Source organism: Carcharhinus amblyrhynchos, chromosome 7 (genome assembly GCF_965287045.1).
Source record: "Carcharhinus amblyrhynchos chromosome 7, sCarAmb.v2.hapA, whole genome shotgun sequence".
Lineage (NCBI taxonomy): Eukaryota > Metazoa > Chordata > Chondrichthyes > Carcharhiniformes > Carcharhinidae > Carcharhinus > Carcharhinus amblyrhynchos.
This window is the reverse complement of record NC_137330.1, coordinates 56,534,887-56,548,650: the sequence shown is the minus strand read 5'-3', so window position 1 is coordinate 56,548,650 and position 13,764 is coordinate 56,534,887. Positions and strand designations below refer to the sequence as shown.

The 13,764-nt window shown below is 42.1% G+C and overlaps 1 protein-coding gene across 1 annotated transcript in view; it reads left to right on the top strand.

Moving 5' to 3' along the window:
• Nucleotides 1–13,764, top strand: part of LOC145345465 (macoilin-like) — a 98,465-nt gene that overhangs the window by 82,443 nt on the left and 2,258 nt on the right. Inside the window, exons 5-9 of the mRNA XM_080193283.1 lie at nucleotides 3,553–3,731; nucleotides 5,616–6,078; nucleotides 8,148–8,306; nucleotides 8,423–8,605; nucleotides 11,619–11,739. Of these exons, the coding sequence (XP_080049409.1) occupies nucleotides 3,553–3,731; nucleotides 5,616–6,078; nucleotides 8,148–8,306; nucleotides 8,423–8,605; nucleotides 11,619–11,739 (1,105 nt within the window). The remainder of the gene's footprint in view (nucleotides 1–3,552; nucleotides 3,732–5,615; nucleotides 6,079–8,147; nucleotides 8,307–8,422; nucleotides 8,606–11,618; nucleotides 11,740–13,764) is intronic.

Sequence of the window (13,764 nt, the reverse complement as noted above, 5' to 3'; positions counted from 1 at the left end):
AATGCTTGGCGTGGTCCTGAGTGCTCATTATGGTAGCACCAAGTTGGACGTATTCGCACTCTGATGCCTTGCTACTCCAGCCTGACCATCAGCAATGGATTGGCCTCCCTGTTCCCTTGAAATCTGTAGGGCGTCTTTATCAACAGGGGTGGCAGTCTTGAGATCAGACATCCTCTGCCACTGTTTGTTCTTTGGTTTTGATTATAGATCTGCTTATCTTGCAGGAGAGTATGTGGCTTCATTATTCTTCCAACCAAGATATATGAGGTCACACTGAGCTATTCATTTGCTAATTACATGCCAATTCTGCTATGTCTTCCTTTTATTTGTTGCAATCCTCTGTATTAACCATACCCCTCAAATCGGTGTCAGTGACACTTTGAAATGGTGCTTCCAATCCACAAGTTCACACTGTGTCTATGGTGAACATTTCCAATCCTTGTGAAATCCCACTTCTCTGCATTTGCCAACTGGAGGAACTCTTTCCCTCTTTTCTGCTTTGTAGCCAGTTTGCAGTTCATTCTGCAACTTATCCCCGAGCCCTATGCTCTGACCTAATGAGAAGATTATGTGGTACCTTATCAGAGGCTTTTTGGGAATCCAAATGTATTGTGTCTTTCGAATTATCCTCATCTAACTTTTCTATTACTTCAAAAAATTAATTAAGGATTATCAAGCATGACCATTCTCTTTGGAGTCAGTGCTACTTCTTGTTGCACTTTCTGTTTGTGGATATTTTCCTATTGTATCTTGAGCGAAAATCCCATTATCTTCTCTTTCACCAGTGTTAGATTGTTTGATTTATTGTTCCATGGGAATGCTCTTTGTTCGTTTTTGCATTGGAATCACATTGGCTATCCATAAGTCCTCTGATATTGCTTCCATTTCTACAACCACTTCAAACCATTTCAGTGGTTGCAAGTTCCTCTTTCTTCTCCTCAGATTAGCTTCTCCCCCTCCACCTCCACCCTATTTTCAATCAATCATCTCTATGTACCTTTACGTCTATTTCACCTACTGTTTTAATGGAAATGGGGTAACTACAGACAACGTTTTTCTCATCCTGCCAAACTGAAACACTTAGGAGCGGTAAAACCAAATAAAGAGGCTAAATCCATTCAGCAAGTATCCCAGTACTCCATCTGCCCAAGGTATCAAAAAAACCTATAAAAATATAAAGCTCTCTTTACCGTGCCAGCTTTACTGTTTCACAGATAAAATTATATCAAACTCCACAGATGCGTTTTGTAATTGGGATTATTTTAAAAATGAATTGGCCTAAAACTAAATTAATTGCCTGCAGCTCATGTAGGGGAATTAATGTCACTATATATTTTTCTTAATATTAACTTGGTCAATTAAAAATAATTAAGTGCATTTTTAATTTGAGCTATATTAAACTTAATATCTGCTTTGAAAAATAGATCTGTTTTAATGCTATTGCTAAGGTAACATTATCATGCTGCAGATAGAAATACAAAAAACCATCCAGTGTGTTAAATGAGACATAGGTGAGACAATTAAGGACGATCTCGAATGTTGTGCCACTTTATATTGCCTGCTTTCCTTTGCATCACTTTAATCATTCCAGAGAGAAGCAGGTGGACCATGCCGACAGCTTCACAGGATAGCAGACTTCTCCATGGCATTACTAAATCTGCACATGTTGCTTTGCGAGCACCCCATGTATATTCAGGGATCTGCTGCAACCTCAAAAGACTCCATTCCCCAGTGTCCATTTGATATATGACTCTGCTCAGAACATCAAGCTTGTCAATCCTTGGTATCCTGGCAGTAATCATGATGCTGTTATTCTGCACCAATCTGCTATACCATTAGCATTTGAACCATCACGAGAGATCTGAGGGTAACCATGAGGGCTATCCATTGTCCACATGGCAAAGACGGTCATAAAACACTTACACGCATTCAGTAGAATGCATAAATTGAAAGCCATGCCACTCAAATTACCACTGAGTAGACCACTGGGGTCTTTGAGCATTTCTTCCACTGCATTAGAGGATCCTATACAACCTCCTCACCCTAAGTGCCATCCTTGCCAACAGGTGTGTGGTAAACAGCTACAGAGGAGGAGAAGAAGGGAGGAGAAAGCAAAGAGCTAATTAACACCTCATCTGCTGGATTGTCCATGATTGTGGTATCGGTGTACGCACCCCAAAATCCCCATTCAACAAGAGTTACATAACTTGCCTTCCCTCTGCTACTATCATAATATTTTTTTAATCAGAATGCTGAAATAAAAGCAAACCAAACATTCAAAACCAACCTTACCAAACAAACCATCTAATAATCCATAGAAAAGTCAGTGAATCACCTTAGTGCCTGTCTTCTGTGTACCGTTTCCTGGGCTAACAATACTACCCCAGCGATTGCAACATGGCCGCTGACATTCAGTGGAGGAGACAATCTCATTTTGGATTGCAACACCTTTTCCTGGCGACAGCAGTCTGGTCTAGCTGATAACAGGTCACAGCAAGGGCACCCAGCAGTGTGTGTGAGAACAAAGACTAGGCGAGGAAAACCAGCCTGTGCTCCATGAATGCATTGTCAGTTCCCTGGGGTAACATCTCAGTGTTTCTAGTAATCTGTTGGAAGGCTGATTTACTGACTGCAGTGAAATCCTGCAAGACCCTTTGAGCACTAATATCTGAAGTAATAATAGCAGCAATCTGAATCTGTGGCAGCAAGTTGAGCTTGCATGTTTTCAGTATGTTTCCACTGTAGCACTCAGACACACGGTGGGTTTCTGCCTGTTCATTAGAAGTTAAGACAGTGCCATCAGGTGTTGCACCATGGTTGGGTGTGCAAGTACTTGTGTTAAGATTGGTTTGTCTCGGGATTTGTTAGCTTTTTATTCTAGAAGGGAACTCGCTGAAGGCAATGTCTGTGTTCAAAAAGCATTTATTTACATGCCAACTATTTGCAAAGGTTAAAGACTAACATATAATGAGAGCAGCCCTCTGACAAGCTACTCAGACATCCTCCCTCAGTGTGTGACAAACTGTTTTATAGCCTCTATTGCACATGCTCAGTGGGCTCTTAGAGTTAACCCTTTACTGTCCAGCATCCTTATGCAGTTGGTCACCATGTCCATGGCAGAAAGGATGGGCTCCAGGCTGTGCACAAAGTCCTGTGCAAGGTTGACGTCAAATTCCTCCACGTTTCTTGATGGTGACCACAGATTTTTGTCAGGCCTGCCCATCCAGCATGGATTTCTGCGTGCATGCCTGGAAAGCGTGCAAGAAACAATATTTTTCATCATGAAGGGACACCGATTATTTCAAAACCTTTTCAGATTTTATTATTATAAGTGCTAAGGCCTAACCTTCAAATTTCATTGTTAAAAAAAGATTAGTTGATCGCTTATTTAATTGCTTATGGTGTGCAGCTAGTTGTTACATTTTCCTACACTACACTTCATAAGTAATTCTTTGGAGGTAAAATGCTTGGGATGGTTTTTTCACCTCAGGTGATATATGTTGCAATTATTTTTCTTCCTTTCATTAAGCAATATTTGTTTTCTTATTTTAGCATAGGATATCCAGTGGTGTCTTTAGGTTTTGAATTTAAAAGTTACATTTGCTACAAATTCAAATTAAGGAAACAAAAAGAAGTTCAGAAACAGAATGAGTTCTTCATGCAGCTTCTTCGGCAGGCCTTACCCTCAGAACAACAACTGCAAACAAGACAGGACTGCAGTTTGGAAGAAGGTATTTGAAACAGATATTCCAGCCTTCATTGCTGTTTTACTTTAGTACTGCCTTCATCATTGTTATATATTTGTTCAGCTAGGACTATGGGTGGGATTCTCCCAATTTGAGACCAAGTCGGCGGTTCCGGCAGCACCTCTCCTGCTGACTGGAATACCGGGATTCCGGACCACATTCTATTTTAGAACCTCATTAATTATGCACAGACAAGCTCCATCCAAATTCTCTGACAGGCCGGCAGTCAGTTGGTTAGTCTGCCATCAGCTGGCGTGTTCAGTGGTCCTGGTGCCTTATTTAGATACTTGTCCAACACACTCATATCGCGCACTCCAACCCAACAGGACTGGATTCTCCAACCTCATCTACAACTAAGATTCTCCAATCCCACTGCAGTGAACAGAGATTTAACTGAACGCCAAATTCTCCATTCTCGCTGGCAACAGGATGGGAACAGCCAGAAAATTGCAGCCCCTGTCTTCACCAGACTATGCAGGATGTCAGAGGGAAAAGGATAGCAGCCTCAAACAGCAGTTTGTTCCTCAGTTCAACCACACTCCACTGAGCCCATTACCTCCGAGATGTTTATGCCCTACTTGGACCTCTATCTATCCCATCCAGAGTCTCTGTGTATCCTCTTCCAGTAACCAATGTGGTATCCCTTTGACTTCCTTGTTTGTGAGCTTTTCATGCAGCCATGTCGGGACCCAGCTTCCCTCCCCTTGGTCTACCATCTGCCTTCCATTGATTGTCTTCTCCATCCACTTCTCTGCCCCTCTGTCTGCCATCATGAGCTCTCCCCTTTGCCCACACTCCTTTCACAGCCTTCCTTCCACAATGCCCCCCTTGTCTTCAACTGACCATTCTTCCCAACACCCGCTCTCCCAGCTTCACCTCGTGCTCCACCCCAGTCAAATTTTGGACCTCTGTTACTGTGGCTGCATGAGTCCCATAGCACAGTGCTGTCCAGATAGACACTGCTGTATGGCACCAGGGGCAAGGAGATCACTATCCTCCCGCAATTGCAGGCACAGCACTGATCTGATTCAGTGATGCAAGAGGTTCCATGGGTTCAGCAGCATGGTGCTGTCCGTGAAGGCCAACTCAGCATGGAGATGGAGGACAGGAAGCGGTAAGCCCGGCAGAGTGGTGTACAGTGTATCAGGAGCAGCACAGTACTATGGTGGTGTTGTACTCACCCCAAAGTCTCTTGTAAACCTTGTGCACGCAACTCTTTATCAGTCCACCATAATTGAGTAACCAATTATCAGAGACCTTTAGACCCATCGGGCAGACAACTATTCAGCCTTCCCATTAGAATAAAAAGAATTTAAAAAGCAAAAAGCTTCGAATTGCTGTTGATGTCAGGTTATGTTAAAGAACAATCATCATCATATCTACATTGTTCCAAACTGGATTCTTTTATTCAAAGAGGTAGGTTAAACTAATTAGCCATTGTCGATGAGCGACTGTAGGCCTCTCTCGCAAGTGGTTGTACAACTTGAGGGGCCCCACTCGTACACCAAGGCAAAGATGCTGGCTTCCCTGCACTACCAGCATTGGTATGGAGATTGAACCATGCTGCACCACACTCTGGCAATGTAACCAACTGAGCTAAATGACATTGCCCCCCGCCCCCCAAACCCAGGCTTTATTTAAAGAGTATAAACTAGCTTAGTCATCCAATTTGATAGTCTAAACCATTAGCACCTGGAAGGAATAAAGGTATGTAACCATTTAGATACAATTCTTCATCAAAACATCTCCTTTTGAAGGGTGAATACTGAAACTACACATCTGCCTTTTCTCCTCACGGATGTTAATGGACCTGATGTCTAATTCCAGGGCACCCTCATGTTACAAAATGTTTATTTCTGTTCTTTTTAGCATTTAAAGGGCTTCCGCTGTGCTCTCAATACCAGCATCCACCTAGAGCCATGTCAACTGGGAAGAAATACACTTTAGCCTTACCAGAACTAGAGTTTAAAGAAAAGAGCAAAGAGAAAGAGAAGGAAGTGACAAAACAAGCTGTTACAGCAAATAACTGTTTACAAGCAACTGACTCTAGAATGAGTGAAACAGAATGTGTGGAAAATCATTTCAACAAGACTATAGAATACGAATCATTTGGAAGTACAGAAAACCTACCCCAAGATGATATATGTGCAGAATCCTTAAAAGTTTGCAAGCATGTATCACCAAAGGCACACGGTGCATCCAATGGCAATATGATCTTTGCCAAGAATGAGAAGAAGCAAAAATGTTCAAGCAAGAACACAAGTACACGGAAAGGAATCTTTGAGAATGGCTCTTTGAACAATCATAACAGCAAACCAGAGGCTGTGTTAAGGTAAGATATCCTTCCATAGAAATGTGCAAAGTGTCAATGAGATGAACTTGATTAAAAAGGGTTTCTGACAAAATGGTTAATAGCCAAATACAACTGTTACAAATCAAATCAATCTGTCAACATATAGGCTTAACAAGATTAACAAAACCAGTGCAAATGTTTTTCAATATATTACACCTTCGTGTTTTGCAAAGTCATTCATTACAAAACTTCTCTGAATCTAACTTAGCCTTTATTCTAGGGAAATGGGCATCACTGGTTAAGGCCAGCATATGTTGTCTGTCTTTAGTTGCCCTTGAAAAGGTGCTGGTGAACCACTTTCTCAAATACAGCTGAGTGGCTTGCTAGGCCATTTCAGAGGGCAGTCAAGACTCAACTAATTTGCTGTAAAGGATTGGAGTTATAGATAGGCGAGGCCAAGTAAGAGCAATGGATTACCTTCCCTAAAAGACATTAAACCAGATACGTTCATAACAACCAAGCAAGGAGTTGGAGTTGCTGTGATGGTAGAGCCTTTCTATTACATGACATTTCTCCTGCTCTTTCCACATACCATGGACACATGTTAGAAGGATTTACGAATTGATACTCAACCCGTTTGGCAAGTTTATAAATACACCTTCCTTGGCCAGCAGCTCCTGGAGTGGGATTTGAACCTGCAGCTTTTGTCTCAGAGGCAGTGATAATATCCATTGCACCACAAAGACCTCCTACTCAACCCATTAAGAAACGTATAATCCTATCCAGGTATGAACTGTGCATTGCTGTTCATATGCACAAACTGAGTCAAAATGCTTTGTAGGAAAAAAGCAATGCACAATATGAAGTGCGCAGTCATTTATTCCAATGCAGAAGTTCTACTGTAAATATTGATATAAAAATTACATTGCACATTGCAACCAGGTACGGTAAATAAACAATTATGGACATGCTGATTCGAAATTGTAAGTTACAACAACAGCCACTAACAAAAAAATCTCTTTTGTGCTTTGTGTTGTGTTCATAACCTTGCCAAGTATGCGAGTATCAACTTGTAAATCCTTCTAACATGTGTCCATGGCATGTGGAAAAAGCAGGAGAAATATCATGTAACAGAAAGCCTCTACCATCACAGCAACTCTGATTCCTTGGGTGGAATTTTACTGGTACATCTACCCGAGGTTCGTACGATCCCGCCCGAGGCCAATGGAGAATGCTGTTCTCTGAGCCTCGACCATGCTCTTAATCGGGGCAGACATGCCAGTAGAATTCCAGCTCTTGAATGGACAGCTGGTTGTTACAAACATATCTGGTTTAATGTCTCTTAGGGAAAGTAAGCTGCATCCTTACTTGGCCTGGCCTATCTATAGCTCCAACCCGATTCAGCAAAGTGGTTGACTCTTGACTGCCATCAGCAGACTTGGCCAGCCAACAAGAATGTCTGACAAAGCCTGAGGATGTGCCAGAGGAGGATGCAGCTCCCACACTGCTCGCAACACCCTCTTCATCCTCGGCTTCTTGGCCTCTCTGACAGAGAGCATAGCTTTGTTTCAGGTCCTGGTGATGATAGCTGCCCTTGCAGAGGTGCAGGCAGAATGTAATCCCAGGAGAGGCTCCAACAAGATTGTCCAAGATCAAGACAAACACTATAGCCTTTAAAACTGCAAGAAATGTGAGTTATTCTCACCCCTTCTTGCTGATGCATAATGTCTTCAATGGCAGAGCCAGCACTTCGTTTATTTTACTGACTTTGCTTTTCTCAGTTTGGGCCGACATCAGTCATAAAACCTATCACTGGCACCTGCTCCTTTCCAGAAACATTTGATTCAAGATTTACAAGGCTATAACATATGCTGATTTTGTAGCAAAAAAGAAACAGAACAATATCTGGTGAAAATGTGTTCAGTGAGTGCATAATAGTTTATGGTGCAGAAGAGAGGATGTGTTTCATTTTCCATTGGTTTTCCTGTAATAGGTGTGGTCCAAGGTTACAGGGTTGTTATTGAGGCACTTGTATGGCTCACTGTAGTAATGTTAACACAAGTTAATCTTTCCACAATGTTAATCATGGATATATTTTTTCCCTCTAGGTTGGAGAATGACATAAAGAAGCTAAAGGCAGATTTACAAACCTCAAGGCAATGTGAGCAGGAGCTCCGCAGTCAGGTTAATGTATTGTCCAACAGCAAACAGAAAATACGTTCTGAACTTGTCCAGCTTCGACAGGAGAATGAGCTTTTACAGACAAGGTATGAGTGATGTCAATGCACAATGCTAAAAGGTTGGCAGTCTTTCTCAGACTAAGTAGACAACTGTAAGCATGATGCAATATTGGTGTAATGGTTGTGTTTCACTTTACTTTAAGAATGCATTGTGCTTTGCAAGCAAAACAGAAAGACAAACAGAACATTGCCTACTTAGAGAAAAAGCTTAGAACAGAACTGGAGAGTCGAGCCCTGCTGGAGAAGCAGCTAATGGACACAAAGAGGAGGAAAACAGATGAAACCTCAGTTATAGCACGGGCCATCTCACTCAATGCATCCATCAGGTATTGTGTATGACTTGTATATTGTACTGGCTATATATGAGATGTATGGATCAGTCCTAGTCAGCAGTAGCATTATTATACCATCTATCTCTCCCAAGTCAAGAAGAAAATGAGATGTGGATTCATATTTGGTTGAACTTTGGTTGAACTATATTATCTATAGATACTTCAGTCAAACTAAGCATAAGCTTGGCCTGGATTGTCATCCCGTAATTAATTAACTCCAAGCCAAGAGATAGTCTAATTTGAAGTTTGATTTTAACTGTGGGCTAGTTTCAGTGAATAAACCACAGTGAGTTAGAATCTTACCGCAGCTCAGAAATTAAAGTCACTTTAACTTGTAAGCCTCATTCAAATTCTGACTTGCTGCTCCAGCTGGGAATTTGGGGGAGGAAGTGATAGAAAATTGTTGGATACTGGTTGGACGAGGTACAAGGTGGGATTACAGGCCAGAACTGTCTGGGCAGGCAGGGTTAAGATCATACGAACATACGTACATACAAACATATGAATTAGGCACAGGAGTAGGCCATTTGACCCTTCAAGCCTGCTCTGCCATTCAATCAGATCATGGCTGATCTGAGTGTAACACCACTCCATTTGTTTTGATTTTGATTTGATTTGATTTTTTTCACATGTATTAACATACAGTGAAAAGTATTGTTTCTTGTGCGCTATACAGACCAAGCATACAATACAAAGAGAAAGAAAGAAGAAGTGCAGAATGTAGTGCTACAGTCATAGCTAGGGTGTAGAGAAAGATCAACTTAATAAGAACATAAGAACATAAGAAATAGGAGCAGGAGTAGGCCAACTAGCCCTTCGAGCCTGCCCCGCCATTCAATAAGATCATGGCTGATCTGTCGTGGCTCAGTTCCACATTCCCGCCCTCTCCCCATAACCCTTAATCCCCTCTCTTATCAAAAACCCATCAACCCGCGTCTTAAAAATATTTAGCGAGGTAGCCTCCACCACTTCAACGGGCAGAGAATTCCAGAGATTCACCACCCTTTGAGTGAAGAAGTTCCTCCTCAACTCTGTTCTAAACCGCTCCCCCCTTTATCTTGAGGCTGTGCCCCCTAGTCCTGCTATCCTTTCTGAGCGGGAAGAGTCTCTCCACCTCTATCCTATCCATCCCATTCATCATCTTATACGTCTCAATGAGATCTCCCCTCATTCTTCTAAACTCTAACGTGTACAAGCCTAATTTATTCAGCCTCTCCTCATAGCTCAACCCCCTCAACTCCGGCATCAGCCTAGTAAACCTCCTCTGCACTCCCTCCAAGGCCAAAATATCCTTGCGTAAGTACGGCGCCCAAAACTGCACACAGTACTCCAGCTGCGGCCTCACCAATGCCCTATACAGCCGCAGCAAGACCTCCCTACTTTTATATTCAATCCCCCTCGCGATGAAGGCCAGCATCCCATTCGCCTTCCTGACCACCTGCTGCACCTGCAAGCTGGGTTTTTGCGACTCATGCACAAGGACCCCGAGGTCCCTCTGCACCGTCGCCTGCTGCAGTTTTTCTCCACGTAAGTAATAATCCTTCCTACCATTATTCCTACCAAAGTGGACCACCTCGCACTTGCCAACATTAAATTCCATTTGCCATTTCCTGGCCCATTCGCCCAGCCTATCTAGATTCTTCTGTAGACTCTCCCCACCCTCCGCACAATTTGCCTTTCCACCAATTTTGGTGTCATCAGCAAATTTTGACACCCTACACTCGGTTCCCTCCTCCAGATCATCTATATAAATGGTAAATAGCTGAGGTCCCAGCACCGACCCCTGGGGCACTCCACTAGTCACCATCCGCCAATCCGAATAATGCATGGTAGATCCATTCAAAAGTCTGATGGCAGCAGGGAAGAAGCTATTCTTGAGTCGGTTGCAACATTTGCTCAGACTTTTGAATTTTTTTCCAATTTCCCAATGGAAAATGGTGGGAAAAAGTACGTCAGGGCTACGTGGGGTCCCTAATTATGCTGGCTGCTTTTCTGAGGTAGCAGGAAGTGTACACAGAGTCAATGGGTGGGAGGCTGGTTTGCGTGATGGATTGGGCTTCGTTCACGGTTGCAGTTTTGGGCAGAGCAGGAGCCATACCAAGCTGTGATACAACCAGAAAGGATGCCTTCTATGGTAGACCTATAAAAGTTGGTGAGAGTAGAAGCTGACATGCCAAATTTCCTTAGTCTTCTGATGTTGATATTATGAACAACCATTAAGTTTGATACGTGAGTTATTGGTTTTCTCCTCTTCCATTTCACTCTTCTCTATTGAGTCTTTCCCCTAGATCTGATCTCTGTACTGACACCTGGACTCCTTGCTTCTTCTTAAGACCACTTTAAAAAAGTCTTGTGCAATCTTCTCAACACATGGGGAGTTCCTGTTCTTTTGGCCCATATCGAAGAGTTGTGTGCGCTAAGAAATAGGAAGATTCATTAAGAAACTGATTTCTCTGAAAAAATTAACTGGAGCTTGGGAAGGTGTCAGTTCTTACATTGATGAATATGTGGGTGGAAGTGGAGAATGTGTGGGTCCCCTGCTGAAAGTTCATGGGGGAGTAAACTTTCTAATTATGACACAATCCTGTCTGAAAGGAGACAAAGTTTCATGGTTTTCCTCCCAGCGTCAGTTTACTCCAAGAGATTGTGTGGTTGCAAAATTTAGCAAATTTAAATTAAAAATATATTAGGAAAATATAAAATTCTTAATAGTACATTAAGGCACAGATTTTCATATATATATCTATTGACCTTTTATAAAAACTGGGCGTTGTCACTATACTGTTTTATTTGTTATTTTCTTTTTGTTGGCATTTGGGATCATGTTAATTTTCAAGTGCTAAAATATTTTATTTTCATGTTGAAAATAACTTGAGAAACACTGTTTGGTACTGGTGTAAGTTAATTAGAAGATACCAGGATTTGAACCCATGGCATCAGGATGACTCAACTTCTGTGTTTTCTGTTATTCCGGAATATTTTCACTCTTATGGCTTACTGCTTCCAGGGGAGAATGTACAGAGACCCTAAAGAACAAAATGAAAGAATTGGATGCAGAATATAAACAGCTGCAAACAGAACTCAAAATAAAGGATGAACACCTAAGAAAAGTAGAACGGGAGGTACAGGTAAATATTTCACATCTTTTTTAACAATTGGAACAAAAGCTGCAGTGTTGATCACCAGTGCTGACATTAGAGGTAGCTTCAGAGTGCTGGATGATTCCGAGGTTTAATGCCTGTGCTATTGGGGAAATGTTCTTTGGCTGGGTGTAATAGCATTGATTGGCTACTGGATGGCGCTGTGGTTCTTTAGCTGGTTCAGTGGCTGCAGTCACGATGTGGAGATGTCGGCGTTGGACTGGGGTAGGCACAGTAAGAAGTCTCATAACACCCGTTAAAATCCAACAGGTTTATTTGGTGGCTACCAAATAAACGTGTTGGACTTTAACCTGGTGTTGTGGCAGCAGTAGCAGAGTGAGTTCCATCAGGAGAAACAGTGGTGCAAAGGATGTGTGAGTGATTGGTGAGCAGAGTCCCAAGGTCAGAGTGGGACATCTGAAATATGATGGACTGGGAGTGAACGTTCCACATACAGGCTCTGAATTTCTGTGTGATTCCAGAGATTTCCTGTGACAATTACAGCAGAGGGATCAGGAGCATCCCATGGAATTGAAATGGTTTTGATTTGATTTGATTTATTATTGTCACATGTATTGAGATACAGTGAAAAGCATTGTTTTCTGTGTGCCATACAGACAGAGCATAGAGAAAGAAAGGAGAGAGTGAGCAGAATATAGTATCACAGTCATAGCTAGGGTGTAGAGAAAGATCAACTTAATGCAAGATAAGTCCATTCAAAAGTCTGACAGCAGCAGGAAAGGAGCTGTTCTTGAGGCGGTTGATACGTGACCTCAGACTTTTGTATCTTTTTCCCAAAGGAAGAAGGTGGAAGAGAGAACGTCTGGGGTGCATAGGGTCCTTGATTATGCTGGCTGCTTTACTGAGGCAGTGGAAAAGTGGTGTTCACCACTTGTATAATATGAATACAAAGATACATAAATAAATAACCTATTAATGCCTTGCAGAGAGTTTGGCAGAAGCACACCGTTGGTAACGCTCCACACTTCTCAATGGTTTAAAACAAATTGATGCAGCTGCAGCTCCTGATGTTGACAACAGCTTCTCACAGATTTATCTGTCTCACTGCAGACAGTTTACTGAATAAGACTTTTCAAACAATGTCAACCTTCCTAGCTGGTCATTTTAATCTTTCTTTTGTTGAACTTCACTTTTAACTAAACTGAGCTCTTTTAGCAGGTGTTTAATCCTAAAACTGGGAATGAGAAGTCCAAAGTCCTTGCCATTATTATCACCATGACCAGCGCAATATGTTTGCATTGCTGGCTTAACTTCTTACATTAAATAACAAAACTGTCACAACTGGTTTTTGCTGCAGCTGATAAGTGTTCTGAAAATGAAAAATTGGGACAAAATTAACTTTCATGTAAAATCAGTGTGTGTCTGGGCTCATGAAGGGGAATAATTGGCCATGGTAACCCTTTTTAATTAGTTGCTAATGATGCCTGCTGAAAAGTACATCTGTGCTTTTTGGTTAATGACAGAATATGCCCAATTGTGATGTCTCCCCTTGCCAAATAGCTTAATAGCATTTATTATCCAATCCGAAGCAATGGGAATGCTGGCAATTCCTTGCAGTATTACAGCTGGTTAGCTCACATAGCTCAGGAAGAATCAGCACCTGTAGAAAAGAAATAAAGAATTTGCTATACAGAAGTTAACCCTTTTAGGTCTATTGTGGAAGCTCCTAAATGATGAAAGCTCATGGAATGAGCTGCCACAGAAGGTGGTTGAGGCAGGTACAATAGCAACATTTAAAAAAGCATTTCGACAAGTACATGGGTGGAAAAAGATTAGAGGAATATGGGCCAAGTGCGGGCAGTTGGAACTAGCTGAATGGGCACTATGATCGGCATGGACCAGTTGGGCCAAAGGGCCTGTTTCCATGATGTATTGCTTGATGACTCTATGGCTGGAATTTTACCACCTTGCCTGCTCAGAATCGGGGTGGGTGAAGCTCGCGGAATGGCATTCTCCGTTGGCCTCAGGTAGGCGAGGCGATAAAATACCTGT